The following is a 22,845-nucleotide window of genomic DNA, read 5'->3' as shown; positions in this document are numbered from 1 at the left end:
TCAGGGGAAAAAAAAAAAAAAAAAACAACACCTCTCTCATTCATAATATATATATATATATATATATATTATATGTGTTTGTATTTATATAATAAAACATATATAAGATATACATAACTAATGAAAGCATGTTTTCAAAGTGAATAGTTTATATTAATGTTAAAACTATTGAAAATTGGTTTTCTTTTAAATTTTTTTATTTATTATTATTATTATTACTGTTGTATTATTGTATCGTGCATGTGCAATGGCATGTGTGTAGAGGTCAGAAGATAAAGTATATGTGTTGGTTATCCTTCTACCATGTAGGTTTTTGGATCCATATGTCAAGCCTTTTCTTTTTCTTTCCTTGCTCTTCTTTGCTTTTTTAAAAAATATTATTATTTTATTTATTTTTTATTTGTTTGAGACAGGGTCTTACTGAGTAGCCATTACTGACCTTGAATTCTGCAATATTCCTGCCTTAGCCTCCGAATTGCTGGGATGACAGGCTAAGATTAGAAGCCACCATGCCTTGCATGGTTTGGTGACCCAATCTTTTAATGCCAGTACTTGGGAAACAGAGGCAGGTGGATCTCGGTGAGTTCAGGGCCAGACAGGTGTACATAGTAAGTTGCAGGACACCAGTGCTACATAGTGAGACCTTGCCTCAAAAAATAAAGAAGCCACCATGCCTAGTTTTGCCACTGGACTTTTCTTTCTTTCAATCATCCTTTTTTGGCATATGTTTTTATTATATGTCTTTAGGTTTCTTGAAGTGAGTCCCCACAACACACATTTTTAAACTACTTCAGTGAATATAAAAACAATTCGAGGTGACATATTTCATAAGTGATACAGAAGCCACTGTGAGCACTTTGGAGTTTTGTCACGGATATTTATTTCATCTTCACATCTTGTTGAAACTTCTTATCTTCACTGAGGATAAAGCAGTATTTTCATATAAACCATTTTAGATGAAGTCATCAAAATGACCAAGGCAAAGCTTCACTTAAATGTCCCAGTGTTTCCAGGGACTTGTTTTCAGCACAATAAAATGCACTATTGGTCATGTTTCTCATGTGTATGTTCACAACTTCTCCTTTTGTGGATCTTCATCACCCAAGGCCATTGTGAAAACGACCCGGAAGAAGTTCACACAATATAACTGCCCTCTTAATAGTCATTTTGTTAGCTTCTTACACTGACTGCTTTTTCTAACCACAAACAGCTAGTTTAAAACCTGTACTTGGTTTTTGTTTGTTTGTTTGTTTGTTTGTTGTTTTGTTTTTTGAGGCAGGATTTCTCTGTGGCTTTGGAGCCTGTCCTGGAAATAGCTCTGTAGACCAGGCTGGCCTTCAACTCACAGAGATCTGCCTGCCTCTTCCTCCTGAGTGCTGGGATTAAAGACATGAGCCACCAAACCTGTATTAGTTTTTAATGCTCCTGTCAGAAGCCAGACTTCACACAGATATTGCTCACTTTTCCCAGGAAGGTAAGGATAATTTCCAACTTTATAAATTAAATGAGCACCAAAGAAAATATTCTATATTTTAATCCTCCCTCTTCTTCTTTTGGCCATAATGGGGATTAATCAAGGGCCTCATGCATGTAAAAAGCACTGCCGCAATGAGCTCCAGCCCCAGGCTAAGCTATATACAATTAAAACACCAATGACAGTTCATGTTGCAGAGAACGTGGAGAAAGGGGCATATTCCGCCCGCCACTGCTGGTGGGAGCACAAACTCATACAGCCACTTTGGAAATCAGTATGGTGGTTCCTCGGAAAATGGGAATCAGTCTACCACAAGATGCCACAATTCCACTCTTAGGCATATACCTAAAAGATGCACATTCATAAACAAAAACATGTGTACAACTATGTTCATTGCAACATTATTTGTAATAGCAAGAACCTGGAAGCAGCCTAGAGGCCCCTCAACTGAAGAATGGATGGAGAAAATGTGGTACACTTACACAATGGAGTACTACTCAGAATAAAAAAAAGCAATGGAATCTTGATATTCTCAGGCAAAATAGAAGAAACCATCCTGAGTGAGGTAACCAAGTCACAAAAAGACAAATATGGTATGTACTCATTCATATATGGATTTTAGAAATAAGTAAAGGATTACCAACCTACAATCCACACCTCCAGAAAAGCTAGGAAACAAAGAGGACCCTAAGAGAAACATTAATGGTCCCCTGGAGAAGGAGAAAGGGACAAGATCTCCTGTGCAAATTGGGAGCAGGGGGGAGGGGAGAAGGTGTTAGGAGAAAGAAGGGGAGAAGAGGGGAGCATGAGGGAGCAGAAAGACTCAGGGAAAGAATAGAGGATAACAAGAAAAGAGGTACCATAATAGAGGGAGCCATTATAGGTTTAAGGAGAAATCTGGCACTAGGGAAATGTCCAGAGACCTACAAGGATGAACCCAACTAACAATCTAAGGAATAGTGGAGAGGCTACCTTAAATGCCCCTAATAATGAGATTGATGACTACCTTATTTGCCATCCTAGAGCCTTCATCCAGTAGCTGATGGAAGCAGAAGCAGACACCCACAGGTAAACACTGAGCTGAACTCCTGGAATCCGGTGGCAGAGAGGGAGGAATGATAAGCAAAAGGGTCAAGATCAGGCTGGAGAAACCCACAGAAACAGCTGACCTGAACAAGAGGGAGCTCATGGACCCCAGTTTGATAGCTGGGAAACCAGCATAGGACCGACCCAGAATTCCTGAACATGGGTCCCAGTTAGAAAGCCTGGGCAATCTATGGGGCCTTTGACAATGGAATCAGGATGTATTCCTAGTGCAGGAACGGACTTCTGAGGCCCATTCCCCATGGAGGTATACTCCCTTAACCTAGAGACACAGTGTAGGGCCTAGGCCCTACCCAAATGATATGACAGACTTTGATGATCCCTCATAGAAGGCCTCATCCTCCCTGGAGAGTGGATGGGGAGGTTTATGGGGGGCATAGAAGAATGGGAGGGAGAGGGAACTGGGATTGATATGTAAAATAAGAAAAAATAGTAATAAAAAAAGATTAACTATGTATGCTTCTTATTGATTCATTGGCCCTGGCTTAGGTTCTGCTGACTTTTTTTACTAGGAATATTATTTTTATTTAATTATTTAAATTAAAAACAATTTTATTTTACACACCAATCCCAATTCCTTCTCCCTCCTGTCATTCCATTCCTCCACCAACCCCCCATCCCACCCCCTAACTGCTCCTCAGGGAGGGTGAGGCCTCCCATGGGGGATCATCAAAGTCTTGTCACATTATTTGGGCGGAAGACCTAGGCCCTCCTCAGTGTTTCTGGACTTAGAGAGTATCCCTTCATAGGGAACAGGCTCCCAAATTCCATTCATGCACTAGGGATAAATACTGGTTTCACTGCCAGAGGCCCCATAGACTGCCCAGGACCCCCAACTGACATGTTCAGGGGGCCTTATGCTGGTTCCCCAGCTGTCAGAAGGGTCCATGAGCTCCCACTTGCACAGGTCAGCTGTTTCTGTGGGTTTCCTCAGCATGGTCTTGACCCCTTTGCTTATCACTCCTTCCTCTCTACAATTGGATTCCAGGAGTTTGTCTCAGTGCTCAGCTGTGAATCTCTGTTTCTGCTTCCATCTGCTACTGGATGAAGGCTTTATGATTACATCAATCTCATTATAGGGGAAGGGCATTTATGGTAGTCTCTCTACTATTGTTTAAATTCTTAGTTGGGGTCATCCTTGTGGATTCCTGGAGATTTCCCTAGTGCCAGATTTCTCCTTGAGCCCATAATGGCTCCCTCTATTAAGGTATCTCTTCCCTTGCCCTCCTTCTCTGTTCTTCCCCCAACTCCTGATCTCTCATATTCTCCCCTCTCCCCTTCCCACTTCCTTCTCCTACACCCCTTCTCTCCCCATGCTCCCAATTTGCTCAGGAGATCTTGTCACTTTCCCCTTCTCAGCAGGTCCATGTATGTCTCTCTTAGGGACCTCTAGGAAGATTATTTTAAGAGAGGCTTGGAAATAGCTGACAAGAACTTATTTTAATAGTCAGCATGAAGAATATTATCATTATCTAATCTTTTCTTTAACCTTATTACACAGATAATAATGTAAAAATCAAAACAGTAAAAAATGAAAAACATTTAATTGGAATAGAAAATAATGAAAAATTAATTATATGGTATCTCAGTAAATAAGCCAAGTTGATAAAAGTAGGCCAAACAAAAATATATGTGGATAAAAGCAGGCCAAACAAAAATATATGTGGAAAGACAAAGCTGTTATTTAAGACTTCCAAATATCCTTATTTTTTTTTTTTTTCCTACATTTCTCTTCAGTGTGGAAAAAAAAAAGACAAAATCAAATCAAATCCAACCTTTGTTCCAGGTCATTTCTTCAAGGTACACCTGTGCATCTACTGGCCCCATACTCCTTAGCTCAGCTTCTGGAAAATACACAATGAGACAATTTGATAATGAGGAATCTCCAATATGGCCATGCAAACCCAAATTATGAACTCTCTTCAAACTAGCTTCTCAGTCTCCAGAACCTTGAGAAATAAGTTCTGCTTAGCTACCCAGTCTACAGTGTTTTGTTATGGCAGCTCAAGGAGACTAAATGGATATTTTTCAAGTCAAATGGCATCAGGCCAGAGGTACTGTAAAGAGCAGATCTCTACGAAAACAGGATTGTTGGCCATCTGAATATAGCAGAATAATAGAACACTAAATGGATAGGGACTTTACTGCTTTGGTAATCCCATAGCACAGCTGTAGGATTCTGTGCATCTTTTGCTGTTTCCTGGACCAAAAAATATCCTCTACATATAGAGGGTCTAAGCCATGAATCCATCTACATATAATAAGAGTATGGTCTGGTTAGTACAAACATGAAGCCTCACTTAAAACATGTAGACTTTGAGCAAAGAAAGCAACTATAGATGGGAAATCCTCATTTCTGTTTTCAAAGGCATTGTATGATTCCCGTGTGTATTGTTCTTTTAGGCATTACTAAAACTCAGCACCCTCCCCTAACTCCAATGAAAATTTCTTGAGCTATCTCCCTAGTCTCGTTTACTTGCTGAGAATGTATCCCTTTGTTCTGCCACATGCATGCCTGCAACTTCATTATATTTAATAACTGCCTGCTTAGAATTTATTGGTAAGTTATAAAATTTAAAAGTAGATGAAAAGATTATACAATATTTTGAACACACCATTCATTGTTTTCTATTCAAGTATGTCAAATATACTACATCATATTTACTGAGTGCCAACAGTCTATTAAATTGTTCCTAAAATCCAGACAGACCATCTCTTGTGGTAGAGATAGCTATCCCATCTATCTATGCCCACTGAATAGCTTATAAGTAATTTACAGTATGCTAAGTAGTTCATAAACAAAACTTATTTTCTACATTCTATACAAAATATACTTGCCCACCTGTTGTGGCTTCTTCCTCCCTCTCCCACACTCCCTTAAAAGACCAGGTCTTACTTTATAGTCAGGCTACACTTGAATATACTATTGTAGCTCATGCTTGCCTTGAATTCATGGCAGTCTTTCTGCCTCCTGAATGCTGGGATTATAGGCAAGAGCCACTATGCCTGCCTGACTTGTTCCCCCCCCCCCATCCCCTTTTGAGCCAGGGTGTCTCTACATAGCCCTTACTATCTTGGAACTCACCTTGTAGATCAGACTGGCCTCAAGTTCACTGCCTTCTTGAGTACTGGATTAAAGGTATGCACCACAACACCTGGTTCCTATATATAGACACACACACACACACACACACACACACACACACACACACACACACGTATTATGTATGTATATTTGTATCTTCCCAACATATATAATTCAATTTGAAAGTATCAGAGACAGAAAAAAATCTTATGTTTTAATCTCTTACTCAGAAGGGTCAACTTAGCTAGAATTAAGAAATTAATATTTGAAAAGATCATGCATCATCAATTTGCAACGACGTTATTAGTTTATCTTGTATTTTTCTATTCTCTGCACACAACTGAAGCAAAGCAGACTCAGGGAATCAGCTTTCTAAGCCTGATGTATCTTGGAAACTCAGATTAGAATGTGTTAAAAGGATAAACATTTATAAATACCTATGATGCCATTGTATTTAAAAATAAATAATAAATGAGAAATATCTTACAAATGTATCTGCCAGGTAAGTCAGCTTCCCATTGTTCTGCTTTTCTACAGGGAAGCAGCTGCTACTCTGTTCTAGGTACTATTTCGTGTGCCACTCTATCACTACACCCACATTTCTTTGCTTTCTCTTCCTCTGTACCCTTACACACAGGGCCTTTAGCGTAGCACCTATTCTTGGCTGAGGATTAGCACAGCCCATCCCAAGGGGAAAAGGAAAAGAGAACAGAAAAATGGTTAATTCTTTGCCAAAGATCAGAGTTGAAAGGAATATATTAACGTTCTGTGGCTATGGAAACATGGAGGTGTTGATTGTTTTGTACACAATACTGTATGCACAAAAATTTGTGAGTGGTTTTAAAAATCAGCATGTGACACAAACAAGTATTGAAAACTTTCCTACACTGTTGAGGGGCAAGTCTCAGGGGGCTTTCTACTAAATTGGTTTATGGAGGGAAATCTTTCAAGTAACACTCAGATTTCTGCACCTCTCTATACGTACACATTTTACACTTCAAGAAAAAGTTTTAAAGACAGTATATCTGAGATTCTAGTGGTCCCATTTTTAAAACTGGAAATAACAAGTTTTTGTTTTTTGTTTTTTAAAGAAAATAACTTTAAAGAGAGTTATTGTCCTTTGAAAAGACAATAATCTAACAACTTCTAAAAAGGCTTGGGTGATTAACTCAGGGGAAAATTGGATCCCTGGAGAACTGTATAATGAGCAGACCTAGTACAGGAAAAGTAAAAGGTGAATCTAAATGTGGGCAGTGGGGGGTGACCACCATCCTTTGTTAAGAGGCAGGTGGCCAAGGACAGGGAAACAGCAAATTCCACCCAACCATCCCAACCCCCACTACAATTATAAGGAAGAAGTACAAACAAATCAGTGTGTCTTTCTTTCTTTTTAAACAATGATCTCTGCTTGTTCACCATTGTGGTTATAATTAAAAAATCTTAACTCTTCCCTATGTACTAAAGACACTTGCAGGAGCCCTGAAAGCAAAGCAGCTTCAATAATTCTGTAGTAATCAGGCATGGTATCTTCAAAACAAATACACTTGTTTTCCTTTGTACACACACACACACACACACACACACACACACACACACACACACTCCCAATTTATTTTATTGGTTGCAATAACAGTTTAGTAGGCAGATCTAGAAATGCAAATTCCACCTTAAAGTTCTCCTGTGGAAACATTGACACTACTAAAATTGAGAAAAGAAACTGACATTAAAATCGCTTGAAAAAAATTTTTTTCTATGTAATGGCAATAACTATTTGAAAAAATAAACATAACAAACCAACAAAAACAGAGGAAACAAAACCTAAAAAGGACAAAGCAACCCACAGCCATTGGTAAAGAACACACTGCTTTTGGTGTGCTCACTCTATCTCCAGTGCAGTGACTACACAATTTGATTCTTTATTAGGAAATGGGTTCAACTCTTTTGAATATCAAGGAATATTAAGGTCCGTTCACACTCTGTGTCACACTGACAAGCTTAGCCAAATGAGACAAGAGAATCCCCAACCCCCCACCTTCCAATTTTACTTTTATGTATCAAAAGCAGGGCATTATAGTTAGAGTGAGGTTCCTGAGAAATATAATGATAAAATCAAATAATTTATGTGGTTACTTGAAAAAGAATCTTTCAATCTTTAGAAGTATGGGCCCTTCTGACCTTGCATTCTATTGGGTTTGTCTGACAACAAGAGGTAAAAGAATTCTGTGGCTCCATTGTCTCAGCAGTGGGATCTAAGACAACACTGGCTGGGCTCGTCAGAGAGGTTTATGAGCCTGCAATTCAAAGAGATTAAAAGAAAATCTACAGCGATTCTTTCACACTGACGAATAACATTAAATAACTATTAGCAGCTTGGTTCAGTCAAGCTAACCAGAGCTCTCGCTGAGTCATTCACAGTCTTCTAAAGAGGAAAAGTTTCTTCAGCCCCATTTGGGAATCAATAAATATTTCGTACTTCTTGTAAGACAATGGAATTCCAGTCTTTAAAACCTTCTTCCTAATGATAGTTAAATTTCTAAAGCAACCCTTTAATATTCAAATAATTACATTTCTAATCCCACAAAAGTTTCTAACCAAAGCTACAACATAATAACATAAGAAATTAAAAAAAAGAAGAAAAACCAGTAAGTTAAATTTTAAAGCAGCAGCAACCGGAAACTCTAGGGAAAGGGACTCTATGGCTGAGGTGCTTAAAAGCTTCACTCAACTGAATAATGGCCAAGAGATCAAGTGCATCTGCGGGCCTGTCTGTCCCATTCACATGTGGCAAAGTCATTTATTCAGAGGGCCATCACACCCCCAAGTGCTCTCTCTCATGGAGCACTTAGTCTACCACTTTTATTGTTATGCAATGTCAAAGGCATAAAATATCTGTTCCAGTTTTAAGACTTGTGTATGTCTATAACTGAGAGCCAAACACTAGTGTTTCCCTCTAGCTCTAGCTCAGACTTTTCTATCTTTAGACAAGTAGTTTCATTTAAAGAATCATCTCATTTTAAAATGATTTCACTATTGCTGTTCTTGGTAAGGGGTTGAGAAATGGGCAACATTTAATTTGAAAATTGTTTGCTAAGTTTTAAAGCCCATAATCTTTTCCCAGATAAAATTAAAGTCACAATTACAGTGTTTTCCACCCCAAAGGAAAGATACGAACTGTGGAGTTTTACAAATAAGAGAAAAGGTAACAAATGGTCCTGGGCTGGGGTGTATACTTGTGACCCAAGCACTTTGAAGGCTGAGTCAGAAGACAAGGGGTTCAAGGGCACCCCAGGCTACAAAGTGAGGCACTGTGAGAAGAGAAAGGAGGAAGGGAGGGAGGGAAAGAAAGGATAAGGTAGGTACCAAATGAAACACAAAAGCTCAGTTCCGGCTGCTTTACTATAGAATGGGTAGAACAACGGCAGATATAGGTGGAGCCTCTTTTTTAAAAAAAATATATTTATTACTTTTTCTTATGTTACATATTGATCCCAGTTCCCTCACCCTCCCTCCCTCCCATGCTCCCCACCCCCTCTCAGCCCATTCCCCCCCCCCCACACACACACACATACTCCACAGGGAGGGTGATGCCTTCCAGGAGGGATCATCAAAATCTGTCAAGTCATTTGGAATAAGGTCTACGCCCTCCCTCCTTAGGACCAGCCTCTTTTCAGACCATTAAAACCCCTCATCTCTGACTATTTAGATTAAAAGATAGCAGACCATACACTAGTTGTACAATACTTGGAAGCTCGATACTCTTAAGATTCAGAGAAAATTCTTGGAATCCCTTGTTATCACTAGTTATATTACCTTGGTGAAATTAGCTACCTCCAAGAAGCTTTTAATTGCCCCAGAAACAAATAATGCTATCGCACTCACAAGTGTCTTGAAACAATATTTAAATGGCAATTACCACAGTTCCAGTGCACAAAAATAGTAACTATTTTAACTGTTATTATCTCAAACTTTTACCACTGAACTGTGTACTAGAACATAAGAAAATGACCAAAACCCAGGACACTGTTAGTGATGAAGCTTCAAGTTCCAATGTAGGAAGGCAGCAACTCCTGACCTTGTCTGATTCCATAACAGTTGTCAGTCCCATTAAAAACTGATGTATTATTATCTAAACATATATACACATAAATACACACACACACACACACCATACACACACACACACCATACACACACACAAACTATATGGGGATTGGAAAAGTGACAGGAAAGCCAAGGAATTTCTGCCCCATTTAAATTGAAGATACACACAGTCCTAGAGGAATTATAAAAGTTCTTCAATGTCAAGGACTATGGGAGGAGACAGCAGCACAGAATAATAGCACAGTCTCTGTGGAAGTGATGGGGCCATGAGCTAAGTGTGAGGAAGGACTACTAGAACCTTGAGATGGAATGAATACACAGGAAAAAGGAGCACTATACAAAGAAGAAATGCCACCTGATCTTCCTGACTCAGTGGTGGCAACAAGAGCAAAGCAGAGAGAACCAGGGCAAAGCCCGCTCAAGTCTGAGGAAGGACCTAAACAGTGAGAAAGACAACTAACTGGTCTTGGTTTTGAACCTGCCAATTTCAACTGAAGTAATCAAATAAAACTTGAGAGAGTGGTTAAAGTTGAAAGTAAATACTAAAAAAAAAACCCTCCACATCAATCCTGTTAAATCAGACTCTCCAATGGTGTTCACTCACACCAGAATTACAACTGCATTTTTGCCAACAAACTTTTAATTGTTTATAACTAATTAATTTTTATTCAAAATTAATAAGAATCTTAAAATACTTTGCATGGTAAAAACACTTATTTGCATTCATGTGAAAGTAACATACTGAGTGACAAATAAGATGAGGTAGGGACCCTCCTGAAAAGTCGTTTATGCTCTCCTACTCTGGTCTCAACTGTCTAGATGGATTTTCTGCATCATTTCACATGCCTATTTTTCCCAGAAACAGTCAGGAAAAAAAAAAAAAAAAAAAAAAAAAAAAAACTCTTGATGCTTATCTACAGGTTTTTACCTGAAGCAAATTTTTACAGTCAATTTTGAAATTCCTAAAATCAAACTGAACTCCTAATCTGACTAATTTACGTATTTTGTAAAGGTCAGCTTTAGGGCATAATTTACAGAGTTGTCTACTGGCCTCAAGTTATTAGTACCAGTAGCCCAAATTTATATTATTTACATTTAAGAGAACATTCCCCCCTTTCCTATAATCCACCTTAAACATAAAGGCCCTTTTCAGAAAGAATTCCCATTTTTACACTTAAGATTTAGTGATCTAATACATGAATATCTGTGTAGTTTAAGGATTCATTCCTCATTGGTACAAGATTTATTTCCTTATCTTCCATTTTCAAATATTTATCCTAATAAAGCAATGAAGTGCATTATATAATAAAACATCAGGAATGACTTGCTATATCTAGCAAAGAGCAGCATCTTAGCTGTATGTTCTGCCAAACCCTTCCCAGCCAGGTTGCTTAGGCATCTATGCACTTGTTCACTTGGTAGAATGAAGGTACATCATTACCAAAACAGTTTCCCAAACTAATAGAGAATAAGATGTTCTTTAGTATAGGTATCAACAGGGATTCTAAACACAATTCACTTTTTTAAAGCATTACTTCATCTAATTGACTACATTTGTAAGTTTGTTCCTCTTTAGACAACAGAGAAATAACTCATAGGTGAGCCACTGTGAGCCACTGAGGCACTGAGATAGGTGTGATACTTCTGCTGTTTATTTATTTTAATGTGTTTAATATTATAAACACCAAAATTTATATTTATAAATTTATAAAATCCAAAATTTATAAACACCAAAATCTTTTCAATATCATTGTTTATGTGAACATTTGACACATGTTGAACGAGTTCTCCAAGTATGCCTCTGGTTGAAATGCAAAACCTTATCTTTTCAGGGGATGCTGCAAGCCAATTTAGAGGCATCTTTTCCAACTACGTGGGAAATATGCCAACTGCAACTAATTGGTTCTTGCAGCTTTCAAAAAATATGATCTCTAGGAACCCAATCTTACTCATTGTCTTAGACTTGCTTTCCTTTGCCTGATCAGCTTTGCCCTAAAATGCCAAGAATACAGATATGGAAAGGGTGGGGGGAATTGTTTTATTTAAGGCTATCTGCCCTACTATCACATCTTCTTCATTAGAAATAACCCATTCAGTAGTTTCTTTTGAGAAGTAAAGAAATATGGATGCCAAGGGTCCTTTAAATTACTTCTGGATACATCGATGGCTATGGCAATACTGATGAGATTCTTTTTAAAATAGAGTACCATTCTGAGCTAGGAGATATGGGAAAACATTAAACATCAGCCAATGAAGCAAGAACAGCTTAAACATATGCTGCAAGTCAAGAGCAGGTAGGCAATAAATATACTTAACACTGCGAAAAGCAAGTTTTACAATAACTGTCACCCACATGCAAAGAGTTCTGTATTACCAAAGCTATTTCCATGTCCCTAGGGGTGACCCAGAAAAACTGAGTGCTCTGACCTGGTTTTAACAATTCTCCCTCCTACTATCCTACACTGATCAAATTAGTACTCTCAAAGGTTTTCCTTATATCAAACCTAAACCCTGTTAGAAATTTGAGTTCATTTCATTTGCTTTTGAAAAGCTACGTATTAACAAGTAAAAAGAAGTTAATATTGGGATTCAAACCAGGTTTATCATGAGAGGTTTGAAAAGCAGCTCTGGAATAAAAGGCCTAAATATAGTAAATCACACTTAGATACAAGCTCTCAATAGCAGTGGCCACTTAAAACTGGAACACAGCATTCCTGTTCAAAACCTCTGATGAATAACATTCTTTATGTTACATATGAGATACTCAAATGTCATTAAAAGCTGTATGTCTACTGTCCTAAAACAAGTAAATTTAATAATCATTCACCTGAAGAAAAGGCAAAGCAAACTGACATATAAATTCAGGGCTGTTTATCTGGATCATATATAGTTTTAAACTTTATTATGATCTCATCAATTACCTACAAAAGTCTTCTATGGTATTCTATAGTACTGTAGGCTACAGATGCTAAGTTATTAAAAGCTTAAACACACACATTCAAAGCTCAAAAGAAATGTATAATTCTAGAAACTTCTTGGGCTCTATTAACCATTTGCACTTATGTCTTTTAAATCTCCCTTCATGCAATTCTGCACTCATTTTATAAACCAGTTTCCTAGTTCTTTCCATTTTGGGGTTTACCCTACTGTATGACACAAAAAAAAGACAGTACTTCATTATTTCTACTCTCCTTTTACACTTTTGAAAATATACCTGTGGACAGTTTCACTCATATAATCCTTAAAGTATACAGGCTACATGTGGCAAAAATGCAGACACTAAAAACATACATGTCCTACACAATTTGTTTTATTTTATACATATGAAAATTTGCCTGCATACATGTTTGTGTACTATACGCATTCCTGGCACCCACAGATGCCAGAAGAGAGCATTAGATCCCCTAGGACCTGAGTTATAGATGGCTATGAGCTATACAGGTGTGGAAATCAAACCTAGGTCATCTAGAAGAGTAGGCAGTGCTCCTAACTTCTGAGTCATCTTTCCAGTCCCTGTCTTACACTCTTCAGGGTTCAGTTGTTTTTTTTTTTTTTTTTTTTTTTTTTTTTTTTTTTTTTTGTGAATTCTTCTTGAGCAAGCTGGTGTCCCACATTAGTAAAGACTGATGAAAACATGAAGACAGACCATCAGAGAACTCTCTGACTTTTTGACTTTATGAGGCTGGACCAGTTCACATTCAATAGTACATCATACTCAAATGCATTAGCTTCAATAGCTTCAATACAGTCATAGAAACTTATCATGTGAACCCCTGTTTAAAGGATGAACCTATGGATATAATTAGTTCTCATAAAGGTCCTATTATATTCTTTCTACCAGAAATAAAATTTTATTTAAAAAAATATATGTATATCAAACAGAAGACCAGACTTTTTTTTTTTTTTTTTTTTGTTAGAACTACCTTTAGAAGACCAGATATTTAAGGCATATTTGAAAATCAATGCAAAGCCTTTAAAAAGGTAAACTCAACAGAATCTAATAGAAACAAAAACAAACAAAAACAAATCAAGACACCAGTCTTTTAAAAAGTAGAAAGGCCCAGATACAATTAGTAGGAAAACTAAACAGTATTACAAACAAATGCTAGAACTAGCATGGTGGCACATGCCTGTAATCCCAACACTCAGGGAGCTCTGAAGAGAACTGCTGCAAGGCTAGGACCAGCCTGGGCACATGGTGAGTTTGAGACCAGCTTAGGCCACAAAGAAAGACTATGTCCAAAAAACAGAGATAAGAACAATCAAATACCACAAGGGTATGACAAACTGAAAGAGAAATATATATTTTTAGTTGTTCACCTTACTCTGGTGCTAAGGATTTCTACAAATACTAGCTGTATCCTATAATATTACATTTAGAAATAAAGCCTGCTTCTCAAATCAACGTTTCATAATCTTAGTAGCAGAAGACTTAAAATTCATCTGGTGAGGTGAACAGTGTGCTAGTGTTGGCACGGGAGGGGATTCAATAATCAACTAGCAACCATGAGCTTTATCACCATATCTCAGTGCTGAGCCTGATGCACTCACTATTGGGGAGAGGCAACTGAGTGTTTTCCCACAGGCTGTAACTGAGTATTGGCTCCCCGCATTAGCATGTATGGTGCTTACTGAAAGTCCAAATATAAGGCTGAGGGACTTCTGTCCCAAGGCCAGTGCTGAAAGACAGCCTATCAGTTCGTGTAATATAGTTCATGTGTGACAAACCTGACCTACATTTTTCTTTCTTTCTCCCAACAGCTTGTCACTGTTGTAAGGAGCTATTTTCAAAAGGCAAAAAGAAATGACCTTTAAAATTATTTAAGCAATGTGCATTCCTGAGGCACCATTGACAGCAGTCTTATAAAGAGTAGCTAATCTTGAAAACCACCTTAAAAAGAGGGCACAGACAGCTGAGTTTTATAGGAGTAACAGCTTTCTGCAGATGATCATGGCTACGGTATACAGTCTTAGTTATGTAACGCATACATAACTAAGTTTAGTAACAAGTAGTATTAAGCATATAATGCATATTAATCTGGGGAGTAAATTGGACATTTTTAGTAGTTTACAAAAGCACCAATCATACCTTATGAGAAACTACACCTTAGTACTTTTGTTAATTTCTCACTAGATACACAATACTAAGAACAGGCCAGAATTAAAAACAGTGATGGGGTGAGGGGTAATCAAGGCAATATCTTGATGCAAATACTGGGAAATGCTCTCCAGGTGTGGCATGGACACTGTGCTTCAAAGAGCTGCCCGTGGCCCTGTTGCCTCACCACAGGTACCTACCATGCCGCTGCAGGTCATACATTTTTTTGGTTTCTTCATTCCCTAGAATTTTCCATGCCTGATCAATTTCAATGAACTTCTGCATACATTCCTCCATGGTTCCTGCTGGCACATCTGTACTTTGTTTATCTGGATGATACTGCCAATCAAAAATAAGGGCAGTGAATAGAGTTGAGAGGGGTAGGTTTAAAAAGAAAACAATCATAAACCTGAGCTTTAGTTAAGAAGATAATGAGAAGATGGAAACTAGGATGCCAAGGCAATGAGTTAACAGTGTTGGGCACAGGAGACAACTGCCAGGTTAATTAGACCACTGCAGTAGCTGCAGATCCACCAATGACATGATCTGTCACAATGTGCAAAGACAGAATTTTCTGGATAATTTGCTCATGGAATCACTGTTCTCATGGACAACTTACCTACAAAAGGCAACTAACACAAATAGAAATTGGTATGTGCTAAACAGCAGGACCTGAAAAAGGAGGAGCACAAACCTGAAGTGGGATATCCTGTATGCTGGGAATACACACTTCTTCCCAGCTTTTACTGGTTGACAAATAAGGTCGGGAGAGAACCCTCCAACTACACAAATTACACAGATGAAGCTTTCCTTATATAATAGATTTCAACACTGATAAAATTATACAACTGTAACTTAAAACACATCTAACTATAAAAACACAAGACTTCATATTCTTCTCAGCCCTGAAGTTTTCATGGTTTCTAGGCCACATTTGTAAATAACTCAATAAAACATTTTAATAAATGTTCATTAAATATCTTTCTCATATGAGCTTTCTAACTCTAAGAAATTTTTAATAATGTTTTTAATATTTATACTGTTTGGTGAAAATCAGGAAATTCTACCAGGTCATAACTAAGAAATGCTAACTGCACTGTGGGCTGCTGGGAACATCACTTACTCTACCTTTTCTCTCCTTTTCTCTTTAGTTCTCTTGTCTCTTTGATATCTACCACATCTCTCAACAAATGAGGAAAGATTAAATTTAGGACATTGCACTTAAAATAATATGTGGGTGACAATACAGATGCTCAGATGTGTAATTTTTTTCATCCTCAAGTAAATACGAAATCATGTGACAGCACTATCTAGAATCTTTCAACCAGTAAGTACTTTGAAAAGTTTTATCAAGCATACTATACAACACATTTAAATTTCAAAGATAAACCTAGTAATTTTATTATTTTCTTTTTCAAGTAATTTCAATAAAATACGCAAATAGCTGTCTGTGTCTGTATTCCATGACACATGGATGTAGATAGCTCACCAAGAAATAGCACTAACAGTCTTCCACTGACTTCTTTACTAACATCAAAAGAACACAAGATCTTACAAAGTATCTTCACTTTTCATGCAAATTGCTAAATTCAAATTTGCATAGCAAACCATGGTTATAGGAAGCTACATAGCTTTAATTCCCATTGAATCCAGGAGTTATGCAGGTTTAATTCCTTTAAAGTGTGGGCTTTAACAATTGATGCATTGTCATGGTAACTTCCCCACACTGCTGCTGATCCTTATCAGTAGAGCCAAAGGGATTCTGCTATTTGTTTGGTTAAACAGAAGAATTAGTAAACATCACATATACTAACTAGGGCAAACAAGAGAACTAAGTTTCTACTTTAGCAAACTTTTTTATGTCAAATTCATCAGTTATTAGCAGTTAGATATCCAAATTAACTGCTATAATAACTGAGGGGGAAAAAGAGGTAAGTCTTGATGGCAGTGGTGGTACATGCCTTTAATCCTAGCACTTGATAGGCAAAGGCAGGCAGATCTTTGTGAGTTCCAGGGCAGCCTGGTCTACATAGAGAGCGCCAGGACAGCCAAGACTACATACACATAGAAATAATTTCATGAGAAAAAAACAAACTACAACAACAAAAAAAAGAAAGTCTTCACTGCTTCATCTACTTCTAGAACTTACTAATGGTGTTCATAAACAATATTCCTATATCCCAAAGTTTGGGATGGTCAAGGCAAATTCCAAAGCCCAGATGTGTTAAAGCAATCTAGCTAATGCATTCCTATAACAACATGAGCAGCAAAGCTCACTCTGATCAAAGTTACTGTGTATAACAACCAAATATGTCACCAGTGCACATCTAAGACAATTTCAAAGCCAGGAATGATGGCTCCAACTTATTTTGAGTACTCAGAGAAGCTTAAGCAAGATGTATTGTCACAAGTTATAGGCTAGCTTGGGCTACAATATGAATTATAGATACCTTGACATCAATGGTGGATTCAAAACTAGACTGAACCACATAATAAGACCCTGCTTCAAAAACCAAGAAGAAATTTCTTTTTAAATTTACATGGGGAAGCATTTAATCTCAGCATATTGTAAGTATTAGATAATGCCCTAGTAACATAGTAACATCACTAGAAGCTTTTAGAGAAAAAGTAATGCAGATTAAAAGCTAGGTAATTATTAACAGACCATTACAAAAAGTCTACTTGGTAGACTGGATCATGTACCAATCTGATGAAGCAAATTCTACAAAACCAGGAATTAACTCCCGACTGCTCCAAATTGAAACACACCATTAGCATTTATTATGACTTCTATTATAGTCAAAATGAGATCCAATCTTCCTCTAACTTAGTATTTTCCTGATTATTACTGAAATAAAGATCTTCCCTTTTGAGGCTTGTACTACTAGAGTTCAACATCATTCTATAGTAGCCAATTATTGGCTACATTCCATTAAAAATGACAATAATCCCAAGAACTGGCATATGGGATTCCAGGAAGCTTCTGCACAACAAAGACAACCACATAAATAAAGAGACAGCCTACAAATGGGAAATATTAACTATAATCACAAAGCTTATTAAAACGTAGAACTATAACTATAAAACACCAAAAATCCAACAAATGGGGTTACAGAATATAGTTCTCAAAAGAAGAAAATTCAAATGGCCAATAGATAATCACCAAAGAGTTCAGCGTCATTAGCCATCTGTAAATGAAAAACAGATTCCATCTCACCCCAGCAGATTGACTGCCAACAAGAAAATGAGTAACAACAAATGCTAGTGATGATGTGGTGAAAGAGGAACCCATATTCACAACTGGAGAAAATAAAAGCTGGTGCAGCCACTGGTGAAGTCAGAGAGGTGGTTCCTCAAAAAAACAAAAGTTCTAGCTATCCTATGACCTATTGTACATCTCGGGTATATACCCAAGCCTGACAAACTAAGTTCAGTCCCCAGGACTCATATGGTGGAAGTAGAGAACTGTGGAAGGGATGAGCATGCACATACATGAATAAACTCTCTCTCTCTATCTCTCTCTCAAAATATAATAAAAAGAAAATATAGGAATTATAGAAAGAAGAAAAATATGTCACTGGGGTGCTGAAATCCTCATTTTGTTTTGACAGCAATTCTACAACAAAATGAAAAGTCAAAAAATAATATTGCCTATGATAGTCTGTAATGACAACCAAATATATATCCAATTCAAATCCTTAGCTCTTGTTATTACTACTTAATATGTTCATTGATGAAAGATCAATGTCCACTTTCTCTATACTGGTAAATTAATAGAATCTAGAAAGATTTTTAAAAAAGTAGACCAACTGATTATTGTATTTATAATTCAAGATTTACTTTAAAACTATAGCAACTAAGACTATAGTCTTGGACTCATACTGTGATACAAAAAGATCAGTGGAACAGAATAAAATCTAGAAAAAGACCATCCACATGGTCAAGTGACTCTGCAAAGATGTAGCAATGAAGAAAGCAAGTATTTCAGTAACAAATACCTGAGATAAATCAGCTTACACAGAGAAAAGATTTGTTTTGGCTCACATTTTAGAGATTGCAGTCCATGGTCAGCTGGACCTATTACTTGGGGTCTGTAGTAGCAGATTTTTATCATGACCTGAGCATGTATTAAGAGAGGCTTGTTTATCTCTTGCTTATTTCACTATTCTTAAATGTCTTGACAGCAACAACTTTCCAGAAATTTCCTCACATTTGGGGGAATTTTTCATTTACAAAAGGAAGAACGTATATTGTTCAATTCCTGTGCTACCTCAGAATAAGAAACATTAGCACAAATAGGAAACTTACTATACAAATAGAGGATCCTTCAATACACTACAAAAGATTAAAAAGACAGTGTTGTAGTCTTATACAGAAATGTTCATTGTTTGCTTTCTGACTGATAATTAACACTTTCTTGTAAAATCTCCAATCTTTTTAGTCTTGGCAACAGGTTGTTGGGCATGGAATATTTTGTTTGAACTTAGATTGTCTCCACATACGAACTTGTTTCTCGGTAGCTAAGTCAGGAGTGACTGTCACAATATCACCCCAGTGCTGATTGGAATGTTGTCCTCAGATCTGCAAAATTAATATGGTCTGAGATCTTGAGAGAAATGCCACTTCTTGAGGCCCATCACAAGCCTTCAGAGAACTCCACCATCTTACCACACTCCCCAGGCTGTGTGTGTGCCCATCACAACCCTTCAGAGAAATCCACAGTCTCTAGGCTTTGATAGTGTCCACTGCAAACCTCAGGAGAACTCCAGGTACACCACACTCCCCAGGCTGAGAGTGTGCCCCATCGTAAACCTGAGAACTCCAGTGTGGTGATACCTTGTTTGTACTCTAAAAAATAAAGCTTGCCTGGAAAATCAGAGGGCAGAGATAGCCACTAGTTAACCATAGAGGTCTGGAGGTCAGTACAAACAGACAGGAAGTGAGAGGGCTGGGCGAACAGAGGAAAATAAGGCGGGAGGAGACAGAAACTTAGTCTCTTTTCATTCTGAAGATTTTGTAAAGAGCTCTCGTGGCTGGCTGCTGTTTCTCTGGTCTTTCAACTTTCACCGACCCCTCCACCCCCACCCCCAATCTCTGACTCTGGGTTTTTATTATTAACAACAATTAGAACTCATGCTACATCTGGCACCAAACTTTTGGGACATGAATTCACAACAAAGCCACTTGCCTGTGGCTTGGCAGCCACTAGCACAGTCCGGGCTACATACACATGGGGCTCCTGCTAGAGTCACTGCCTCACCAGCTAGGCTTTTCTCCTTTTTTCCCTGAGCCTCTGAGAGAGCTTGGGGTTTTTTTTGTTGCAGCCTCTAAGCAGAACCTCCTGACACATGCTCCTGTGACATGTGTTTTTTTTTTTTTGTTTGTTTGTTTTTTTTTGTTTTGTTTGTTGTTTTTTTGTTTTTTTGTTTTTTTGTTTTTTTTTTTTGCATGAGATCCCCTATATGTGTTTTTTCATACAGCTGGTTCCCTCTTCCCCTTGGGTAGTGGGCTTCACCTGAACCTCTTCCTTGGGCTGCTGCTAAACTAGGTAGCTGCCTTGAGACACACTCTAACTTCTACTGGTATACACATCAGCAGTTAGTTTCTCATTTTACCATCATCTGAATCTTTATCACCAGCAGATTTGTTAAGACAATTGGGAATTATTAAAGGAAGAAATTTGTTAAAAGACCATTTTTTTTTTCCACATTACAAAATGGGAAACACTATTATGATGGAGAGAGTTGGGTCTCTATATGATTACACAATGCATAATTTAAAACTGGAAGAATTAAATGAAGGGATAATCAACCAGGATTGGCATAATTTTAAGTATTATTTTGATAATCCTTATTGTCCGTTTGATAATTCTTGGTTTATCTCTTTAAAAAAAATTGTTTGATATGAGTGCCAAGATACAGGCCTTAGAAAAACATATTAAAACGGATCATAGAGATATTCAAACACAGACAGAGGAATTTAAAGGAAAACCAATCTCAACATTGCCTTATAAGGTTGGAGAGGAACAGCCTAAGGTTTTCAAACAACCAACTTTAATTTATCCAGTCACCTTATAGGAACTGCCAAATGACATATATCCCCAAAGCTGTGGAAGAGTTAAATGGACTCCTATGGAAGTGTTAGATTCAAGGAAGTGATAGTCTCATATGGCATGCATTCACCTTTTGTGAAGCAGATGTTAACTCATGAACAAACTGTAATAGAATTACCCACAGAGACTGGAAAGACATGATTAAAGCTGTTTTAGAGCTCAAGTCTCAATTATAATGGAGTACCTAGTTCAAAGGAGAGGCTATAACATTAAAGTAGGGCTAGAGATATGGAAATCTCCCAAGATTCCTTCTTGAAGAGGAAGATTATGGTGATGTACAAAAGCAATCTCTATATTATGACCACACTCTGGATTTATGCTGCATAGCAGCTTTGAATTCTTGGGACTGAATTGGGAAAATAGGAAAGAAAATTGAGACATTTACTAAAGATATTCAGGGCCCAAAGGAAGCCTTCATGGATTTCTTATAAGGACTAACTTCAGCAGTAAACAGAATGATACTAGATTCAGAAGCTAGACAAATAATAATTGAAATCTCTGGTTCTTGAAAATGCTAATGCAAAAAGGTAATTAGGCTGTTAAGGGCAAGATCTGTGGTAGAATAAGGTGTGTGGCATTTGTTTATGCTGCATTTGTTTAACACAGGGAAGCTGTAATTATTTGACTGTCTAAAACACCTAGTGGTCTAACAAAGAGCTGAATGGCCAATAGCAAGACAGGAGTAAGGCTAGGTGGGCCAGTAGGCAGTCAGTATAAATAGGAGAAAGGAAGAAAAGGAACAAGGAGAGAACAAGAGGAGAAGGACATCAGGGACCACCCATCCCAGCTACACAGCAATCCACATAGTAAGAGTAAAACTTACAGAAGAGAACCAGGAAAGTCCAGAGGCAAAAGGTAGACAGGATAAGTTAAGGAAAGCTGGCAAGAAACAAGCCAATCTAAAGGCTTGGTATTTATAACTAAGAATAAGATTCCGTGAGTCATTGATTAGGGTGATGGGTGGCAGGCCCCCCAAAAGAGGAAAAAGTTCTTTCTACAAGTTCAGCACCCTTGGAGGAATGGATGTGAAATACAATCAATATTGAATCTCATGACCATGATGATGCTTTGAATAGGAGAGGATTTCCAGAGGTTTGAAGAAAAATTGAAATGTCAAGTATTTTAATTGTGGTAAAAGAAGGATTGTGAACAGGGCATGACTAGAAATAATGTTTTTTCTAAGCATAATCTGGATTATGCAGAAGGTGTGGCAAGGGCAGGCACTGAACTAATGAATGTAGATTAACAAGGGACAGTCAAGGTAAACCTTTACTGTCAGGAAATGCCTTGAGAGGCCTCTCACAGGCCTCCATGTGAAATTCACTTTAGTAGTTTACTGTCATCATGGAGGAAGTTCCTCCCCAGAGAAATTAAATAATCTAATGCCTATTGTAGGAAATCATACTGCTCTGGATGATAGAACAGTTATAGAGGAGAGAATAAAAAATTCAGGAGAAACTGTAAAGCAAATATTTTGACAAACATTTATAAATGAGTAAAAACTAATATTAAAAATACAAATAAATGACATTGTCATCGAAAGTCTTAGACACAGATACATATAAAACAATAATTGCACCAGAATCTTGGCATACAAATTGGCCTCTTCAGGGGGTAAATGATCAGCTTTTAGGAGTTGGAATGTTATCTCAGGTAAAACAGGACAACAGAGGAAAATTAAAGCCATATGTAGCTAACATAGCAATGAATTGTGATACAGTATCAATTTAAGGTGTATTACTTTTGTTTATGCAAAGATGTGTTTGACTAAATAAAATTCACATTTGGTCAGGAGGCTGGGTCAGCAACTAGCTGACAGGAAGTTGTAGGGAAGAGCAGGTGGAAAAGGGTTTATAAGGAGGGGGAAGAAA

General features: G+C 37.5%; 1 protein-coding gene across 1 annotated transcript in view; it reads right to left on the bottom strand.

Annotated features, from left to right (window-relative positions):
* Nucleotides 1–22,845, bottom strand: part of Dnajc24 (DnaJ heat shock protein family (Hsp40) member C24) — a 46,702-nt gene that overhangs the window by 3,341 nt on the left and 20,516 nt on the right. The window contains exons 2-3 of the mRNA XM_051184038.1: nt 15,063–15,201; nt 4,354–4,422 (exon numbers count right to left, since the gene is read on the bottom strand). Of these exons, the coding sequence (XP_051039995.1) occupies nt 4,354–4,422; nt 15,063–15,201 (208 nt within the window). The remainder of the gene's footprint in view (nt 1–4,353; nt 4,423–15,062; nt 15,202–22,845) is intronic.

This window comes from Phodopus roborovskii, unplaced genomic scaffold, assembly GCF_943737965.1.
Source record: "Phodopus roborovskii unplaced genomic scaffold, PHOROB, whole genome shotgun sequence".
NCBI classification, from domain to species: Eukaryota; Metazoa; Chordata; class Mammalia; order Rodentia; family Cricetidae; genus Phodopus; species Phodopus roborovskii.
The sequence above is the reverse complement of the archived record's forward strand: the minus strand, read 5'-3'. Positions and strand labels throughout refer to the sequence as shown.